Genomic DNA, 21389 nt, shown 5'->3' with positions numbered 1-21389 from the left:
GCAGGGGGAGAGGAAGAAGAGAAGCTCTATGGATGTAGATAGGTGGAGAGGTGCAGTGATCCCCTTTGTGGATGGAGAGGACTGCGGGGATGGATGGATACCATTATATGGAAAGATGTTGCGTTTCTGCTGGATGTTATCCAGGGCTTCTAGAAAGCGCTCTGGAGAGGATGCAGTTCACCCTTCGGCTATGAAGGAATACACCGTTGTAGTTAGTCACGCTAAGAAAACAACACCTCCATCCCCAAAACTGTCATGCAGTTACAGCTGATGCCTTCTTAATGACCATTCGAAAGTGAGAGGGATGTTAAAAAGTGGAATTAGGTCACTTGAGATCAACGGAAGAAATGATGCCTGAAAAAATGTATTTTAGGATTTGTGTGTTTGTTTTGGGGGGTATATTTTTGCCATAATATGTGTTTGAGTAGCACTACGTTATGGTTTTCTTTTTTTTGTGTGTGTGCTTGTAGGAAATCCTTTTTTCTTTTTAATCCAGGAAGGATGGTGAAACTAGGGAATAATTTCAGTGAGAAGAGCACAAAGCAGCCCCTCTTGGAGGATGGATTTGACACTATCCCCTTGATCACACCCCTGGACGTCAATCAGCTACAGTTCCCACCTCCTGATAAGGTACAGTAGGCTCCAGTTTGCACTACAGAGAATCACACCCAAATTGCTCACAAAGAACAGGAGAATAATTTCTATAGTAGGGCATTTTAAGGAGTGGCTATTTCTTCACAGAAAAAAAAATTAAACTAATGGTAATCACGAACATGTCAATTAAAGTATTTTTTTTTCATTTAAATGTCATCATGAAAACACTTATTGTAAAAAAAAAAAAATCAGGTATAAGTAAATTTCGCTTTATTTGGTACTGTGGGACACAATGAGGTATTTGCAAGCTTGTTTGTGATCACTTGTCACTCTTTATATTGTAGCCCCATCTTTAGAATCTTTAAGGCAGCTGTGAAAATTCATTGTGAAATACAAGTCTGTTGGCTGTAAGACATCCTACAGTGTGGAAGCATTGCTTTAGGACTCCAAAGGGCGGGTTCAGGCAAAATAGCCACACAGGGGATCTTATGTACCTCAGGTGGATCTCAGAAGGGGCTCCATGCAGGCGCCAGATAAACCAACAGGGGAAGTTGTGGATGGGATAGTTACTAGATTAATAATTAATCTATCCTGCCCTCAACAATTCTTGAATACGGAGAGAACTTGTGTGAATGATTGGGGTTGGGGCTAGTATCTGCTGGTCCAGTCCACAGACTGGAATGTGGATCAAAGAAAGTTTGTATTGCTGCCCCATATCTTCTTGTCCACTTGGAGGAGAGGCTTGTATTCTGCCTCCCTGACAGCTGTTTACGAGTCGCTTATGCAAAGCCTGATTTGTGCAGCCTGAGGAGGAAGGACAAATACATCTCAAAACACTTTTCTGACCCTGCACAAATAATCTGATAACACTTATCACTTATGTGACATAATGAGACTGGTTCACGAAGATTTTTTTCAAATATTCTTCCATTTGTATAACTTAAAAACTTAATGGTTTCCATTGTTGATACTTTCTGGAGCCACAAATTCAGACTGGCAAATGATGATTAAATATATTTGGTAACAAATTTCACGGTGAGTTTATGCTTTGTAATCTTTGAAGGCTTGATTCTTTTCTTAGATATATGGTAGATATAGGTTGCATGTCTTGAATATTTCATATGTTCTTACACTAGGAAAAAAAGAATAGCTGTAAAACTGTCTAAAAATGTTTATGTATGGTCTATTTATACCATTGACACTTCTGTCTAGGATGTGATCACCAGTTGGCTGACACTTTACATAGGATTAGCCCATAGCCTTAGAATCCATATCTGCTCTGAGTTACATGTGTGTAATTCCTGTACTGATGGCAGAATTGGACACTTAGGTTTTAAAACTGTTGCTGTGGCTGATTGTGTTTGCTGTCTGGTGACCAGGCAACCAATTAGCAGGGTCGTACATTCAGAGGCTGAACTTATTGAGTATGTGTGTTATATTACTTAGCTGCTAAGCAGAGCCTTGAAGCAAGAATCCCTGTGGTCCACAGGCAGCAGCTTCACCAAAATGGAGTCTCCGTGGCTAAGCCAGTAAAAACTGTGCTGAGTTTTTCTACTGGAAGTTGTTCTTTTATTGGTATGTGGTCAAGTGGTACTGGGCAGAACTCCCCCTGCAGACAACAGGAGTTATGTGAGCAGAACCAAGGGCAAATTACATGGACCCAAAGTCGAACAGAAGACTCAGACATTTGCTTAGCATTTCTTTTTTTCCCCACTGCTCAACTATGTGTGTTTCCCTTCATTTGTGCAATTATTTACACATGAATATAAGAGTATTTTATAGGTCTATATAGGTCCTTTTTGTGCTCAGCTGGTCCTAGCCATGTAAAATGCTTCTTAGTCTCAGTCGTGATGAGGGATGGTTGGGACATTATTAACCGAACATTCAATGAAGGTGCAAACATCTTTGTGTAGATTCTTGTGTTAGTACCCTTCCTACCTATTACCTTTTATCCTTATCTGCTTCATTTTAACTATACAATCTTCAGGTGCTTACTGATGGCCAGTTCTGCCTTCCTGTTTTTCCCTTTCATATTTTCATACCCCCTTCTCCTTGTTTCCCTTCCCCCCTCCTTTTTTTCCTTTCCCCCCTCTCTCTCTTCTCCCCTATTTATTTTGGGTCTGCACATCCTAAACTCAATACTCCGGTCATCTGGAGAAGTGGGCTAAGCCCACGAAAGCTCATGATACCATCTACATGTTTTGTTAGTCTATAAAGTGCTACCAGACCATTTGTTGTTTTTTAAGCTTATCTTGTAGGTCACTGATACAGTCTTAAATGTTCTATCTTTAATAGCTCTCATAGTAAAGGTGCCAGTAGTAGTAAGGATTGATAGAGATCAAATTCTGAAGTATAAGTATAGCCATGTGTAATATGGATAAGTACATACTTCACCTATCCATGTTTATTATGCAGTACAAAGCTCTAGTGTGGGAGTGAAGCATAAAAAACTTTGTGAAGAATAGTGATTTTAACTCTTAGAATGTGATGGTTTTGACAGTTCCTAAATTAAAGACTGAATTGATTTAAGTATATTTTTGGTTATATTAAACAAAAGAAAACATTATATAACCAGACAGATAAAACTATGTTCATTGTCATTTGGATATGATTTTGATTGCCCGAGACTAAGCAACATAATGAAAGGGGGGAGGGACAGCGCATTAAAATGGGAAAAATAAAAAAAAAGCCATTGAACATAATTATAATCAAAATGAAGATAAGATGTATGGAAAATAGTTTCCAATAACTCAGCACATTTTCTAAAGGCAATCATTTTGTGTTGTGGCATTAGACCCAAACCATCACACATTCAAGACACTGCTTAAGAGAAGGAACTGGCTGTAAAAGTAGGCAAACCCAAAGGTTTCAGTTCAGGCTCTTGGTTAAGTGTCACAGTTCTGCTTTCAGAGGTATATAGTTCCCATTTTATCTAAAGACAGTATTGGGGGTTAAACCAAATTAAGACTTATGGGACTTCAGGAGAAATCTCTTTATGGAGGAGGCTTGTGTGAAGCTAATTACCATGGGTAAATATATTTTTTAAAAAGCTAGCCTAGTACTTGAACAATATCACAGCATACATACAGAACAAGGTAGGTAGATAGGTGGATGGATGGATGGATTGACCTACAGAGGGCATTTTACTTCTTTCAATTCCAGAATGCTTCTGTGAAAGAATACTGCTATTGCTACTATGTTATTATTGACAGAATTTTTAAACTGACCTCTTAATTGACTATCTGATCCAGTCAATCTCTGGCTTGAAACCTCACTAGTTGAATTCTCCTGAAGCTGATTGAGATGACCATTGTGACACTCTGACACTATCCTGAGCAAACCTTATAGAATTAGATAAACTTTATTGAATTAAGTTAAATATTATTGATTTAGGGTTTAATACCTTTGGGGTACATTGTATTAAAAATGCAGTTGTGTATGTGTTAGGGTATGTCTACACTACCCTCCTAGTTCAAACTAAGAGGGTAATGTAGGCATACTGCACTTGCAAATGAAGCCCGGGATTTGAATTTCCCGGGCTTCATTTGCATAAGCGGGGAGCCGCCATTTTTAAAACCCCGCTGGTTCGAACCCCGTGCAGCGCGGCTACACGGGGCACGAACTAGGTAGTTCGAACTAGACTTCCTAGTTCGAACTACCGTTACTCCTCATTTCACGAGGAGTAACGGTAGTTCGAACTAGGAAGCCTAGTTCGAACTACCTAGTTCGTGCCCCGTGTAGCCGCGCTGCACGGGGTTCGAACCAGCGGGGTTTTAAAAATGGCGGCTCCCCGCTTATGCAAATGAAGCCCGGGAAATTCAAATCCCGGGCTTCATTTGCAAGTGCGGTATGCCTACATTACTCCACTAGTTCGAACTAGCGGGGTAGTGTAGACATACCCTTAGTGTGTATCTTTTCTAGTAAGGATGGGGAGGCCAACATACTTCCTTTATCAACCCTCTGAAACCCACCTCCCCAGAAAGACGCACAAATATGAGTTCAAACTGGATTCTCCAGAGACCAACAGACAAAGGAAGAGTTTTGGGATAAACATATGGCTTTAAGCTGGCTTGTGACCTTTTTCCTAATGGGCAGGACCCTGGTCCACAGAGGGCCCCAATCCTTTGGGAAGTATTGGAAGGACTGGGCCTAATGAGGCCCCATAAGACCAGGTGCTTGTTCTGAAGTGAAGCTGTGATGAGCTTGTAACCAGAAGGAATCCTCTTGGGTGAGGTGTTGAAGGACTGCTCCTGACAGTCTCCCTGTTAGGGAGATCTCTAGTAAGCTTATTAATATACATATAAGTACTTTCATTGTTTTTTTTCCCCCCTCTGTAGTGAAGAAAATAGGCTTGCATGGGAAGTGTTATGTGGTACCTTATAATGGTACCAATTACATCTGGTAACAGTCTCGGAAGAGAAAGCGTAACTCACACACCTAGGGCTCGTCTACACTGGCCCCTTTTCTGAAAGGGGCATGCAAATTTCATAGGTCGTAATAGGGAAATCCGCGGGGGATTTAAATATCCCCCGCGGCATTTAAATAAAAATGTCCACCGCTTTTTTCCGGCTTTTAGAAAAGCCGGAAAAGAGCGTCTACACTGGCCCCGATTCTCCGGAAAAAAGGGCTTTGAAGTAGGAATAAGAGATCCTCCGGAAAAGGGCTTTTTTCCGGAGGATCGGGGCCAGTGTAGATACTCTTTTCCGGCTTTTCTAAAAGCCGGAAAAAAACGGCGGACATTTTTATTTAAATGCCGCGGGGGATATTTAAATCCCCCGCGGATTTCCCTATTACGACCTGTGAAATTAGCATGCCCCTTTCGGAAAAGGGGCCAGTGTAGACGTAGCCCTAGTGCGGTTCATTGGCCAATGCAGTGGCATTTAGATCACAGCAACAGTTAAGACCAAGAAACCTACAGGATGGGCTGGGAGCCAGCTGGCTTTTCGCTCAGAGGGTAGAGGCTCCTATACTCTGCTCCAGAGGTCTCAAGTTCAAATCTGCCTGGTGGTGATTACAAAAGTAAATAGGGGTCCTTGGGCAACCTCTCTGTGCTGGGAATAACACAGTGAAGACAGGGAACTGTGCAACCTGGAAATAATCAGAAGGGAGATAGATGTGAATCTCCGCCATGAGTATCATAGGTGGGAGAAGGCATTGCTTTCCCAAACTGCCAGGCTGACTCCACCCCAGAAGGCCTACTGAGGGTTAGAGTGTTGCTGCAACAGGCAATGCAGCACTAACAAAATGGATCATTTGTGGAATAGTTTTTCTATTATATGCTCCCTTCAAATTCCTCAAACACATGGAAGGGAAATTCATCAGCATTTGCTAGTTGAAAAAGGGTAAAATTGATAAGAATATTTTAATTTTCATGTCCTCCATGAGGCAGTTATATGTAATAGGAAATATACTTATTTAGTTAGCATCAGTGGTATGTTTTCCAGTGAAAAAAAATAAAATGAACTTGAAAAAATTACTTGATGGTTGGGACCCAAAGTATTTATACCGTACACACGATTGTCATTATCTTTATACAAAATATGCCTAACATTTGAAAATGAATAACTCACTCATTAATATTCTTGCAGGAGAATAGGGCCATCCTGAGGCATATGCAGCTGCATAGGACACCACTAAATTTTGGGCAACTGGTGCCCCAAATTTAGTGGTGCCTTATGCTGCTGGCTTTGGTGGCCCCATCCCCTGGCCACGCTCCTGCTTCCCCATCCTGCGGGCTCAGCGACTCAGTGTCGGGACTCTGGTAGCCTCCATCCTCATACCCCACAGGCTGAGCATCTAGCTTCTGCTCACCAGGTGGTAGTGAACAGCGTGAGCATGGGCTGAAGGACTTAGACAGAGCACAGGGCAGCCACGCAGTCAGTGGCTGCAGAAAAATGGCACTTTCCCCTTCAAAGCACCACTTTTCTCCAGCAGGCATTTGCATGGCTGCCGCTGCTCCTCTGGCCCATGCTTTCACCACCTGCCGTTGCTGGTACCTCCCACTTGCAACATATGTCTAAGGACAGGACACAGGATTATAGGCAGTGCCAGCTTCAGCGGCCCCACTCCCTATCTGCCTGCTCCCCCTCCCTCAAGCTGCTGGTGAACCTGCAGGTGAGCCTCCCTCCCTGCTCTGCTTCAGGGCTTGACTTCTGGTCTGGTAGAGTTGGTAACCCCTTATCCCCACAGATTCTATCTTCTTGCAGCCCTCCCCCAGGAGTAACTGCTCTCCCCATGGGGATTAAGGAAATCCTATGCAAACACTTGGAAGGTAATAAAGTGATAGGGAATAGCCAGCATGGGTTTGTGAAGAACAAGTCATGCCAAACTAATCTGATAGCTTTCTTTGATAAGATAACGAGCCTTGTGGATAAGGGAGAAGCGGTGGATGTCATATACCTAGACTTTAGTAAGGCATTTGATACGGTCTCGCATGATATTCTTATTGATAAACTAGGCAAATATAACTTAGATAGGGCCACGATAAGGTGGGTGCATAATTGGCTGGATAACCGTAGTCAGAGAGTTGTTGTTAACGGTTCTAAATCCTGCTGGAAAGGGATAACAAGTGGAGTTCCTCAAGGGTCTGTTTTGGGACCCGTACTGTTCAATATCTTCATCAATGATGTAGATATTGGGATAGAGAGTACGCTTATTAAGTTTGCAGATGATACCAAACTGGGTGGGGTTGCGACTTCTTTGGAGGATAGGGACATAATTCAAAATGACCTTAGCAAGTTAGAGAAATGGTCAGAGGTAAACAGGATGAGGTTTAATAAAGAGAAATGCAAAGTGCTCCACTTAGGAAGGAACAATCAGTTCCATACATACAAGATGGGAAGTGACTGTCTAGGAAGGAGCATGGCAGAAAGGGATCTAGGGGTCATAGTGGACCACAAGTTGAATATGAGTCAACAGTGTGATGCTGTTGCAAAAAAAGCAAATATGATTCTAGGTTGTATCAACAGGTGTGTTGTAAGCAAAACTCGTGAAGTCATTCTGCCGCTCTACTCTGCACTAGTTAGGCCTCAGCTGGAGTACTGTGTCCAGTTCTGGGCGCCACATTTCAAGAAAGATGTGGAGAAATTGGAAAGGGTACAGAGAAGAGCGACAAGTATGATTAAAGGTTTAGAGAACATGACCTATGAAGCCAGGCTTCATGAACTGGGCTTGTTTAGTTTGGAAAAAAGAAGATTAAGGGGGGACATGATAGCGGTTTTCAAATATCGAAAAGGGTGTCACAAGGAGGAAGGAGAAAATTTGTTCCTCTTGGTTTCTGAGGACAGGACAAGGAGTAATGGGCTTAAAGTGCAGCAGGGGAGGTTTAGATTGGACATTAGGAAAAAATTCCTAACTGTCAGGGTGGTCAAATCTTGGAATAAATTGCCAAGGGAGGTGGTGGAATATCCCTCTCTGGAGGTATTTAAGAACAGGTTAGATAGACATCTGTCAGGGATGGTGTAGGTGGAGCTTGGTCCTGCCTTGAGGGCGGGGGGCTGGACTCGATGACCTCTTGAGGTCCCTTCCAGTCCTATTATTCTATGATTCTATGATTGGTAGTGTCGATGCTGGGCTGCATAGGGCACCAGCACTGGTAGGGACAGCTGTGCAGGAGAAAAAAGCTTGGTTTGGGTTTTACTTTTCAGAAGAATCCATTTCAAATGCTTACTGGCCTGTAAAGACAAGGGAGCTGTACCTCAAGTGATAACCGGTTGAATCTACTAATTTAATGCAGTATGATTGCATCATAAATTTATGAATGCATGCCCACATAGGAGGGAATGGCACAGCTATCTGCCTATGCATACGTGAATTAAGCATGGTAGAATTAGAAACAACACAAGCCCAATTTACATAGAAATCATACAGGGATGGGAAGCTTACAAGACAGGAAGAATGGCATGACGTTATCCTACCTCTTGAAACAAGTTCTTTGGGCTTTGGAAGATAAAAGTAAAGATGGACGCCACTTATGACATCCCCTACTAGATGGACACAAGAGACCAGAGTATTTGCAATCTGAGAAGGAGAAATCCTAAAAGTAGGGGTGAGAGAAGGAATTGGAATTGAATACAGATATGAAGGAATTGGAATTGAATATAGATCTTTCCTGCTTAGGAACAATCTTTTGCCTAAATTGACAAGGGAGGCCAGCACTTTGTTCTTTTGTGGAAGGTTCTAACTGAGGAAAAGTCAGCCATGCCTTGAAGAACAACTGGTTAGCATAGATGCTGGAACTGTGGGTCTGCGGTGAGGGTGCAGCAGCACCCCCGGCTCGAAGTGGCTAATATCATCTGCACAATAAAATTTATTCCAGCACCTATCTTGAATAAAGCCTGTATCTTGCTGTATTAATTTTATACTTTTAGAAGTGTACTTAGTTTTGTTTTATTTGTGTAACTTTATAGTTGAACTCATTGAATCTTTTTTCTGTTTAATAAGTTTTTAATTTTTACTCAGTGTTTCATTTAAAGCAGGTGTGGGGAACCTAAGGTCCAGGAGTCTGATGTGGCCCCTGGCTTTCCACACAGCATGGGGAGTCCACACTGGAACTCCAGTCCCCATGCCACACACCCTCCACCCCCCAGTATGGTACTGGAGCAAAATCTACTAACCTGGGCTCCACTAAGCTCTGGTGTGAGAGGAGAATGTGAGGAGTGTCTTTTTCCTTCTCAGTTGGGGGCAACGTCAGTGAAGGTTTTGGGTTTTTTTTCTCACTTGTGTGCAGCCCCTGACTAACTTTTTCTGTGAGTAAGTTGGCACCTGACCCAAAAAAGCTTTCTCAACCCTGGTTTAAAGGGAAGTGTATATTTACGCTAGATAGCTTAATAAGCTGTGATTTCTGTGTGTGTCTCTTTTTTAGAGGAATAAACAAACAATATTTTATTTCCCTGAACTGTCCAGGAGAAGACTGCACATTGAAGAACAGAGTTTTGGGAAAACTTGGGAGTGTGTTGTGGTCACCTTACAAGTAGCTACCAGGGTTCAGAGCTGCTGAACCAGAGGTGTCTAGGACACAGTCAGTCATGGTGTGATCTGCATGCTGGTTGTGTGTGGCCCCTGTTGGAAGTTAGAACAGGAGTACGTTATAAGCTGTGCGCTTGTGCAGCCTTTCAAGAGTTATTCAAATGCTGCCTAACTGATTAGCAGAGTGCCCACAGTTAGGTTTTGTGTTTCTATTGGTGGTGTGCATGCCTTGGTGTGAACACACAAAAAATTCACACATGGACGGAAAAAAATATGCACATGGATGGAAAAGATTAGAGGGAACATTAATTGTGAGGCACCCAGGACAGGTGGTGTCATAACTTCTCCCTGATTCAGATTGCACTCCTGAATGTGGCAGTGGTATCCTTTTTATTGCATTGGGAAATTCAGATTATTTCATAGGTAAAGTTATAACCTGGAAGATTTCCATATCTAGTACAAAGCTAGTTGTTTGAGGGAAATAAGCCTTAGAATGTACTGATTTAACTAGTGATCACTTCTTTTGTTGTTGATGTTTTTGATAAGGTTGTGGTCAAAACAAAAACAGAATATGAACCTGATCGCAAGAAAGGAAAATTTCGTACTCCCAAAATAGCTGAATTCACAATCAGCATCACTGATGGAGTTTCTGAAAGATTTAAGGTAAGCAGGACTTTCTATGATGTTTATAATTCAGTTACTGTTAATTACCAACTGTAGTAAAAGAAAACTGGATTTAAATAACAAAGATATGGCAGAAAATTTTAAAAAATTGAGTGCAATTATGGTATATCTTAACATTATTAATTAGTACCATCTCCTGTAGTCCTTACATTCAAGTTTTCCACTCCTTACTTTGACAAAAATCCCACTGAAGTTTCAGTCAATGGGAGTTCAGCATGATTAAGTGGTGAATATCTTATGGACTTGTAACTCGCATTATGTGACTAATACCCCCATTAGTGTTAGAGGATAAATATTACATGGGCATTCCCTTTCTTTTTTGCTTATTTTTTATCATATTGAAAACATTCTTTTAAAGGAGCAGTCTTTTTCCCTAGTATTATTCCTTGTGATAGTTGATGACTATAAATGCATTGTGTGATTTGATGGCTCAGGAAATTAGTAACAGAGCTGTCTGCCACCAGCTTACTAGTTCAGATGTATCCCTTAGTATGGTGGTTTTATGAAAACTGTTACCCTCTGATGCCTCTTCATTGAAAGTGGGTGGCTTAAGTACATTTCTTGGTGAAAATATATCCACATCACAGTAATTCCCTTTGTTGGGATTGTGACAGAGGTGAAGGATTTAACAGATTAAAAGACTTGAATCACTCTCCCCATAGAGGATGGAGTTCCTCGAGCCATATTATCAAGACACAGTGATGAAATGACAGCAACAATGCAAATTCTGTCAAATTTCTGTTTCCTGTGCTATGGCACCTTGCACAGACATTAAGTTCAGGCAGAAAACAGCTTAAAATATTTAGTAGGTGAAGGCAGTTTAGTGCACAGACTAAAAAGTGGCTGAAAGGTTTAAGGTATAGTTTGGAGATAAAATGTTGGGCTGAAATAAAGGAGCATATTCTCTTCCCAGTGCATATGGGCAACTCCCATTAGTATTAATGGAAGTTTTATGGCACATCAACATGCTCTTAAGCATGCAGAATAAAACCGTGATACAGAAAGTTCTGAGAGCAGATTTTGGCCCCAAAAGGTATATAGATAGCTTTCACTGAAATCAAAGCAATCTGTATGCATATAACCAACAGTAGAATTGGAGTCTTTGTGCCTGTGCTGAAAGAGAGCTGAGCAAATAAGATCTCTCTAAGCAACAAGTAAATTGCTTGTCTCACACTGTAGTGTAGTCATTTCTAATTTATAGGGCTGTGCAGTTAGAAGCAAAAGCATTTTATGTAGCATTTTTATGTACTTTTGGATGGCATACTTGAAACAAAATGTCTTTTAGATATGACTTTACAATTACCACTCTGGGATTAATTTCAAACTACAGGGTTGCTAGGTAGTGCTGCTAGGTAACTGCTGCATCAGAGAGAGGTTTCTGTAAGATTTTTCTATCTCTAGGGGTTTGCATGATGAATCACACTATGCTGTATGTCTAGGTTTCTGAAGGGAGGACATGCGGGTTGACCAGTTAGGAAAATTGCAATTTAGTTAATAGAAGATAGTAGTTTTATACAGAACAATAAAGCCCTAAAAATGTTCCTCAATTTCCTTATAACAGAGGTAGGATTAAATTATGCTGCTTTGTAACATTTTAGAAAGGACTGACTACTGCTTTAGCAGAGACGATTGTCGTATTCTCCACTCCCAGTAGTAAACAGTTCATGAATAATTGATGACATTTCATAAATATGCAGATAAAAAGAAGAGATTGTTATGGAGTTTTCTCCTGGGTCCTTATTAATTGTGAACCATCATGTTAACTGCTGCTGTTGATTCTGAGAGAGCAAAAGGATGTTTGTTTGAAAGTTAAATATTTGCTATAATTATAAAGCACATTATTTAACTGGTGGGATATTGACTTTGGTTTGTGTGAATGAAAAAGCTTCAGAAGTTGTTTTAATGACTTGTACATCAGCTATGCATCTGCTTTCTACGGACTAAAAACATAATACTGTACTAAAAATATAAACAAACAAATTTACTAATAATTCACATGTGTATTCCAAGATGTTAGTCCTTAAATAAAAACAGATTGTGTTTTTGGGATTCAGTAGTGCAGATCATCTAAAGCTGTGCTGCTTAAGAAGTTCCACATTATGGCAAACTATAAGCAGTCAGTATGTGCATATTTCATGTACCTCATTTGTTGCAGCAGTTGGGTGAATATGAAGTTATAAAATATATTCTCTGCATTCAATCTATACTGTCATAGGTATGATAGAGGTCAAATTGTTTATGGAGTAGAATTAAAGTATATTTTTCCCTAAAGCTTAATTAGATGTATACAGCTAGACTCTGATCTATGACTTCAATGCAACTGAAATTAGAATTTGGTTCAGGTGTCCAAAATGGGCAGAACATGAACACTGTCTGTATAGGATGGGGTGGGCAATAAGATGGAGGCAGTTTGCTAGGATTAGTCCCTGGTGGGCCACCGCTGCTATATTTATCTGTGGCTTCCACAGATGCAGGCACTTGCAGCTCCTGTTGGCTGTGGATTGCCATGGGAGCTGTGGGAAGCAGCACTGACTGGGATACCATTTCTTGCAGCTCCCATTGTCGGGGAACAGCGATCCGCGGCCAATGGGAGTTGCAAGTGCCCATAACTGTGGAGTCGCAGATAAATACAGTGGTGGCAGCCCACCAGGGGCTAACCCTAGCGAACTGCAGACAGCCTGGGGGCTTGTTATTGCCTACCACTGGTATAGGTCAACTCTATTCTGGTTTTCCACAAGTAACCACTCCTGTATGGATATGAATTTAAATGGCTAGTTATGAGTGGTTCTCTTCCAGTTTACCAAGTAAGTCCTGAACCTATACTCTAACATAATGTCAGGGGTCCCTGTACTGTGGAAGGGGCAGCCTGTCAGCTGAGAAATCAAATTGACATTATGACCATTTGGTTAGGAGCGCAGGGTGTGTTTTACAGCACTGTTAGCCTGCAGTGTTCTAGTCAGACTTAGTCTTGAGTAATTATGTTTTGCCTACTTTAAATTCTCTTGGAATTTAAACAGAATGCTATCTGTTTAGCATTGTTGTATTTCCTCCCAGACATGCCTGCATTCATTGGTAAGTAGAGTATATGTGTAGGTTGTGAATCATGTGGATGAAACTAAAGGTCAATACAAATTCTTTTTGTATGGCGCTGCATGTGCATTACAGAGAAATCAGAAACAAGGACTACAGTCTAAATTGCTTAATATGGAGACGTAGACTGGGGAATGGAACATGGCTAAGCAAGTGGCTGAGCAGGGAAACCTGGAATATGCTGTGTTAGTTTCACATTTACTAACATGAATGCTTTTAGGAGGAGAGGAATAGGATTTATATGCCTCCTGAAGGCTGGGTCTCCTCGCCTCTTCCCCCCCCCCCCCCGGAATTTCTTCACGCCACAAGTTTGGGAACCCATGATATAATGGGTTAACAAAAGGCTCCAGGCAGAAAGGGGCTGCTTGACACATAGTGTGGATGTGAGGACTCAAAAGGAGCAGTAAGCCAAGTTTTGCGGGACAAGAAAAAGTGCAAGGAGAGAAGAACTGAAACGGTGGGAGCTAAATTGGATATGGCATTGAAACAAATTGACTTTTAGCTAAGGTGGTTAAATTTAATTCAGAAGGGGATGGGAAATCAGGAAAGGATTTGAAGAGGGGCAGACAGTGTTGGAGCAGTGGATAACTTTGCAGTAGCATTTTAGGTTGATTGAAAAGAAGCAAAATAAATATCAGCAAAGAGAGGGAGGTTGCAATAGTTAAGGAGACAGGTGAATACAATTTAGACTTTTTTTTTGCAGCTGTGGTGTAGGGGAATGGATTGATAAAATGTTATACCTGTTGGATTGCTATTCAGACTTTTTAATTTTTGTCTATCCTTTTTCTCTGTTTAATTGTCAAGAATCTATGAGGGGTTTTTCCCCCAGTATTTCCAAACTCCATATTTATCTGTCTGTACTAAGAAACCTTAGTTTATTTGACAGTCAACTCTTGACTCCATTATTACATAGTAGGCATCTGCCAACATTCTCTGACTACTGACAAGCACCTCCCCCCCCCCCCCCCTTGCTGCTTGGATGCTGCAAAAACTGTAGGGAATCCCTGTCTGTATAAACAGAAGTCTCAGAACTGAATAGTCTGTGTTTAGAAGAGGATGGGAGTCCTGGCTCCAGCTTCTCCTGCCCTTTCAATAGGGTTGAGGATAGCATTACCAACTGTTTGGTAGCTTGCTTGGGGGCTTGCTGAACCTGTCCTGGGCAGATGGAATGCTAGAGTCTGCTGCCTCCCTGGAGGATCAGTTTGACCTTCTTGAGGGAAGTTTCCCTGAAGCCTTCCAGGAATCATCTTGGGAGCTGTAGAGCTGCTGCCTGCTCTCTCCCAGAGGTGTCCAGCAGTTCACTGGAACTTCCCTACTTTCTGAACCCTGATTTCATCCCTGACATGACTGACCAGGGCTGGAGAGGCAGGCCAGCTTTGTCCATATAAGTTCTTTAACCCGTTTGTCACCAGTGCAGGGTTTATAAACTTACCACATTTACTTTGGCTAGTCTTCCACTTAAAATCTGTTCCGAAATGTGTCATATGTTTAATATGTTATCTCTCTTGTTTTGAGCAGTTACACACCAGTTCTCTCTAAAATCAGCTTGAAAAGGAGTCTCTCAAGTGAGGTGCAACATTTAGGTTTTTTTCTCTAGTAATATATTTTAAAGAACAATGTAATAGAAATATTTTACACTAACTATTTTGTACTTATAACAATTGTTTTAAGCAGCAATTACTCCTGTTCAATGGTGGAAACCCAAATGCTTCCCAGGAGAGTACTTAGGCATGTACGCTCACTAGCACACGAACACTCCACTCCCACTGTGTCGATACCTCAGGCACTCCGCCAACAGGCTGCCATGAGCAAAAGAGATGCAAAGTCCCCTTGGGGAAAAGAGCAGCTGTGTCTGTATCAGAATTTCTACCTTCTTCCCCCCTTTAAACAAAGGATGAGGGTGAACTGTTGCTAGGACCTTCCTGTGGGAGGAAGAAAAGAACCCTCCCCTAGGTGAAGGAAAGGATGAAAAGTTGTTGTGGAGGGAAGCAATGAAGTGACTATTTGGAGCAGCTTGTTCCATTCCTTTGCCTCCATCCTACCACCCCTCAAATTGCAGAGGGCAATTGGTTATTCTTGAGGTGGTTGGCCAGGGGGATTAAATATGGATTGAAGGGGGCAGTAGGTGAGAATCGCTTTAAGGATGGGAATTTGCATCAGAAGGATCAGTTAGGTGAGGAGTGGATTTCTTGCCAGATGATTGGATGAGAGTCTGGAGTGTTGTTCTGGCATATCAAAAGGAAGATTATTATGTGATCAAGGGAAATTTGGCTATTGGAAGAGGAGATATTAATAGGATTTAGGGATGTCAACATGTAGACTACACGATTAACTGATAAGCCTAGGCTTATCGGTTAATTCTGTCAGCTACACACATTCCCTCTCCACTTCCTGTCTCTATCTTTTAAGCCAGCTCCCCACAAGCACCAGATGCACCTCTCCCCTCTACCCGCAAGCTGCTGCCTCTGATAGAAAGGCAGCAAAGTGGTGGTGGTGGGGGGGGGGGGGGTAGGTGGGAGCTGATACACATGGGGAGCCAGGTTTTAAGCTGGCTCTCCATGTGTGCTGGCTCCATGGACCCACCTGGTCCCACCTTGCTGCCTCCTACAAAGGCAGCGGGGAGGCAGGAGCCAGACACCCCCCTCCCCCCAGTTCCCAAAGAGGCTAAGAACTTAGTTCAGATTAATTTCTCACTGCCGCATGTAGCCGCGGGCAGTCAGTTCAAACTAAGGGGATTTAAAAATGGCACCAGCCCGGGAACATGCAAATGAAGTCCGGGATATTTAAATCCCGGGCTTCATTTGCAAGTTCGAATGCCTACATTAGCCACCCTAGTTCGAACTAGGGGGCTAGTGTAGACATACCCTCCGAGAGTGACTGAATGGGGTGGGAACTGAGGGGAGTTCAGATTGTAATTTAGGGACCTTATTATTCCCCTGGCATATACAAGGAGTAACGTGCATCTTGGATGTCAGCAGAATGACAAGAGGTTAAGAGACCTAGTTAGGTTGGATGTAGCCAGCAGATTTCTAATTAGGAGTTTGGACATGTAGTCTGGTTGTAAATTGCAAGCATTGCAGGAATCAGAATTCACATCTGAAAGCCATTATGAATTGGATAGGTAATATATTCTATAATAAAGTGCAGGGCAGTGGTAAGACCTGGGAACTGGGGGACCTGGTATCTATTGCCCATTTTCACATAACTGTGCAATTGGAAAGTCATTTAGGACCTGGTCTGCAGCAACACTGAGCACACTGAGGTCAACGAATAGAGTTGCCAGTCCTCCAGGATTGACCTTCTCTCCCAGGGTATGTCTACACTACCCCGCTAGTTCGAACTAGTGGGGTAATGTAGGCATATCGCACTTGCAAATGAAGCCCGGGATTTGAATTTCCTGGGCTTCATTTGCATAAGTGGGGAGCTGCCATTTTTAAAACCCCGCTGGTTCGAACCCCGTGCAGCGCGGCTACACGGGGCATGAACTAGGTAGTTCGAACTAGGCTTCCTAGTACGAACTACCGTTACTCCTCGTGAAATGAGGAGTAACAGTAGTTCGAACTAGGAAGCCTAGTTCGAACTATCTATTTCGTGCTGCACGGGGTTCGAACCAGCGGGGTTTTAAAAATGGCGGCTCCCCGCTTATGCAAATGAAGCCCGGGAAATTCAAATCCCGGGCTTCATTTGCAAGTGCGGTATGCCTACATTACTCCACTAGTTCGAACTAGGAGGGTAGTGTAGACATACCCCCAGTGACTACTGAAAGCAATCCTGGAGATTTTAAGAAAATGACAGTCATGTTGGAGGAAACCCCCCACCCTGGAATAGATTGTCAGAATTGGCAACCCTGTCTGTGAAATAAGTCAGTAGTCTGCACCTCTGAAAATCGGTTCCCCAGCACCTGATTCAGCAAGGTGCCAAACACCTACCAATCCCAGTAATATTGCAGGATGGGCCATGGCTCAGACCAGTTGTCCATTTAGCCCAGTATCTTGTCTTCCAACAACTGCCAATGCCATATACTTCAGAGGGAATGAACAACACAGGCAGAGTGATCCATCCTGTCATACTCTCTCAGCTTCTAGTAGTCATAGGCTAGAGAAGCTCACACCATGGACTTGTGTATCTAACCATCTTGGCTAATCGCCATTCATGAGCCTATCTTCCATGAATGTACCTACTTTGGGTGTGTCTAGACTACAGGGTTTTCAAAAAAAGGGGCCTTTTTTCGGGGCGGGGGGGGGGGGGAACCTTCCCCTGCATCCAGACTGCCACTGTGTTCTTTCGAAATTAAATTGAAAGAACGTGGCAGTTTTTTCGACCGTGGTAAACCTCATTTCACGAGAAAGATCGCCTTTTTTGGAAAGTGCTCTTTCGAAAAAAGGCATTCTTGAAAGCAAACAGGGTTTTTTCAAAAAAGAGCATCCAGCCTGCTTGGGTGCGCTCTTTCAAAAAAAAAAAGTGACTTTTTTGAAAGAAGTGGTTGCAGTCTAGACGCTCTCTTTCGAAAGAGGCTTGTAGTCTAGACGTAGCTTTTGTTTTAACCCAGTTTTGGCTTTCACAACATCCCCTGGCAGCATTGTTCCTTCTAAGTTGTGCGGCAGCACAGCTTCATAGATGACCAGTCAGCCCCGCCCTGTTAGAGGCTCAGGGCTCCTTGCAGGGAGCTAACCACCTGAGCAGAGCTGATTGATCATCTGTGAAACTGCGCTGCTGTGCAACTTAGTGGAGACACTGGCAACATTTTCCACAAAGCTGACTTCATTTTGTAAAGAGGCACATCCTTAGGTTTGTTTTAAACCTGCTGTCTATTCATTTCATTGGGTGACCTGTTTCTTGTTATGTGAAAGAGTAAATAACACTTAGTTTTCTCCTACCCAGTCACAATTTTTAACACCTCTATCATATCTTGTTAGTCATCTCTTGTGCAAGATGAAAAATCTTTTTAAATTTCTCCTAATAAGGAAACTTATTCCTTGTTGCCCTTCACTTTTACAATTTTAATAATCTCTTCTGAGTTATGAGTTAATGTTACCCCAAATTTCACTGGAGACCACCCCAGGGTTACGCTCATATGGATTTATTAAATGAGGAATTATCAATCCACAATAGGGTTAAATTAAAGGGGAATGAGCTCTCTCTCTGTCTCTCATGCACATACACACATTCATTCATGCCCTCAGACACTCTCACACTTACACAGGCAAAAGGTTGCAAGGCAAGCCAAAGCATATTATGTCCAGAGCGTCTGCCTGCAGTCATGGATCCTGGCTGGAGAGCTGATCATAAGAAAGCTTGTGCCACATGTTCTCTCCTTTTACTGGAACTGGGCAGCTCCTGTGACAAACACAGGATCCTTCCTCCACCATGTCATGGAACAGCATGCCCAAACTTCCCTAGATCCAGGTTCTTTGTTTGCTTAGAACAGCGATGTCTCCATGATTGCTTCAATTAGTCACCTCCTGGTTCCAAGTGTTTAGCCTGGCTGTTTCCCTCACCCCAAACACGCTCCAGTCTCCATTCTCATACACGTTCTTTTCACAGGGTGAATGCAATTTAGAGCAAGTTACAAAGTGGCTGAAAAGTCATAAAGATTACAAAGCTCAACAATCTGACAACAAGGTGCAGAATTTAAAAGGCAAGGTAGCTGAAAGTTACAGAGACAGGTACAAAGCTTCAAAGCTCAGTGGTTACAAAGATGCAATCCAAAGCAGAACTGACTGTGAACAATTTCAATCTTAATCCCCTACAAATAATCAGTAATAAAGTGACTGAGAAGACAACTGCCCTCCCCTCAAACAGTGTTCACAGCAATGCGGTCAGAAGCAGGGTTTGTCATTCTTAAGTCATGTGTTGGCAGGACCTTACAGTTTAATGCATTTCCAGAAAATGTATGTGAAAATCAAGTAATAGCTTGGGTGGAGGCTTTATACACCAGTAACAGCATGCAGTACTCAAGGTGTGGTGTATTATAGATTTATATAGTGGTATTAGGGTATTGACTGATGTTAGGTATCCCTTTCCTCATGGTTCTTAACATTGTTAGCTTTTTTGACTGTTGCTGCACATTGAGCAGAGAACTATTACCTCACCCACATTGCCTTTCTAATACTCTGGGACTAACAACAGCACTGCAGACTAGGCATGTCAGTATTTATAATACACCACCTATAATGCAGGTGATTTTCCTAGGGTAGACAAAGCCCCAAAATCTGATGCTGAAATGTTTAAATGTCTCAGGTTGTCCCACTGCCATGAGTAAGGTTTGTAGAATGGGCTTCCCAGCCCTGGGTTAGTACTTCCTGTAATGAGAACACAGGTTTCCCTTTCCCTCTAAATGCAGAAATCCCAAAACCTTTCTTGCTTTACAATATCTCAAAATACTGTCTTTTGCTTATTTAAACCTAGAGCAGTGAAATTCTTCTCCTTCTAAAGATCTGTACAGCTGGCTCGCTCTGCTCTCTTTAAAATCCAAATTCCTTAAAAATCCATTTTCTCTTTTGATGACTTAATCATGTAATTTTGTTTTGGCTCTGTTTGCTGTTGTTTCATTTGCTGTAACATGCTATTTTTTCTGATTTATCAAAAAAAAAAAAGTGCCTCTTGCAGCAGCCAGGCATTTGTGCATGAGTTCTGAAATTCAGCTAAAAATAACAAGGTCATTTCAAAGACAACTCCCCAAACAACAAATGAAACTCAGTCAGGCTACACCTCCCTCAGGCAAAGGCCTGATGAGATAAGCTCTGCAATATGCCCTTTAGCTTAACCAACTTTGTCTTTCTAAGACAAGAGGAGAGTTAATTCCAGAGCCAATGCCCCACCCACAGAGTTCCATTTTGAGAATGGGTAGCTTGAATACAGCAGCTTACATCAGAGCCGTCTGGATGATGCTTAGAGAAAGAAACTAGCACACTGTGCCAGTACCCATTTAAGTCAATAGGAGTCTCTCTATTAACTTGAGTGGGCATAAAGCCCCTTAGTCATGGGCTTTTGTAGGTCAAAGTCAACACTATGAATTTTACTTAACAGATGTTTTTTGCTCAGTCGAAAGGATACCCAGACTGCAAATGTCATTAACAAACAAAGTTGTATATCCCCTAATTAGAAGGAGCAGATAACACTTTGCACATACCCTTTGGATGGTTCTCCTGCACCCACTAGAGTCACCTTGGTTGTATCTAGATTAGGGATGGGCAACCAGTGCTCCAGTGCGTGAGAGGCACGTGGGGGAAGAAGGCAGAAAGGGGGTGCATGTGCGGCAGGTTGCCCACCACTGATTTAGATTGACATTGAAACCCCTCCACTGGCCCAAAACACCTGATTCTGTCCCTGCAGCCTTGAGTGCGTACTGGACAGGGAAAGGTGACAACAGAACCTTTCATAGAATTCTAGACTTGGAAGGGACCTCAAGAGGTCATCGAGTCTAATCCCCTGCCTTGATGGCAGGACCAAGCACTATCTAGATCAGTGGTGGGAAACCTTTTTTGGGCTGGGGGATGCTAACCCACAGGCTAGACTACAATGATCTATTGGGAAAAAGTATGCAAAATGCGCTCTGCAATTTGCATACCTTTTCCTGATAGTTTTTCGGAAGAGGCTTTTCTGAAATTTGGCCCGTCTACACTGGGCCAGATTTCGGAAAATCCTCCTCTTTTGGAAGAACCCTTTTTCCTCATGGAAGAAGGAAAACAGGGCTTCTGAAAGAGTGCTCGTGCTCTTCTGCGCAAAAAAAAAATAAAAAAAAAAAACAGCAGAAGAGCAGACGCATTCCCTGGACACGGTGGAGTTTTTCTGGGATACTGTACTTCTGAAAAACCCTGTGGTCTAGATGTACCCTCAGAGAGATCCTTCGGGGGCTGCCCAAAAGTTTAGCTCATCCCTGTCAAGTGTCTAACCTGCTCTTAAATATCTCTTGTGATGGAGATTCCACAACCTCCCTTGGCAATTTATTCCAGTTGCTTAACCACCCTGATTTTCCTAATGTCCAACCTAAACCTCCCTTGCTGCAATTTAAGCCCATTGCTTCTTGTCCAATCCTCAGAAGCCATGGAGAA

General features: G+C 42.4%; 1 protein-coding gene across 2 annotated transcripts in view; it reads left to right on the top strand.

The window, feature by feature from the left end:
- NSG1 (neuronal vesicle trafficking associated 1) overlaps window positions 1-21389 on the top strand; it is a 38761-nt gene that overhangs the window by 868 nt on the left and 16504 nt on the right. Inside the window, exons 2-3 of one of the 2 annotated variants that reach the window (XM_006128194.5) lie at window positions 471-630; window positions 10108-10224. In XM_006128194.5, the coding sequence (XP_006128256.1) occupies window positions 502-630; window positions 10108-10224 (246 nt within the window). In that variant the 5' untranslated portion in view covers window positions 471-501. The remainder of the gene's footprint in view (window positions 1-470; window positions 631-10107; window positions 10225-21389) is intronic. The other variant, XM_006128193.5, reaches the window with a different exon arrangement.

The sequence above is a fragment of the Pelodiscus sinensis genome, chromosome 4, assembly GCF_052426305.1.
Source record: "Pelodiscus sinensis isolate ZL-2025 chromosome 4, ASM5242630v1, whole genome shotgun sequence".
Taxonomy (NCBI): domain Eukaryota; kingdom Metazoa; phylum Chordata; order Testudines; family Trionychidae; genus Pelodiscus; species Pelodiscus sinensis.
This window is presented reverse-complemented; position numbering and strand designations above follow the sequence as displayed.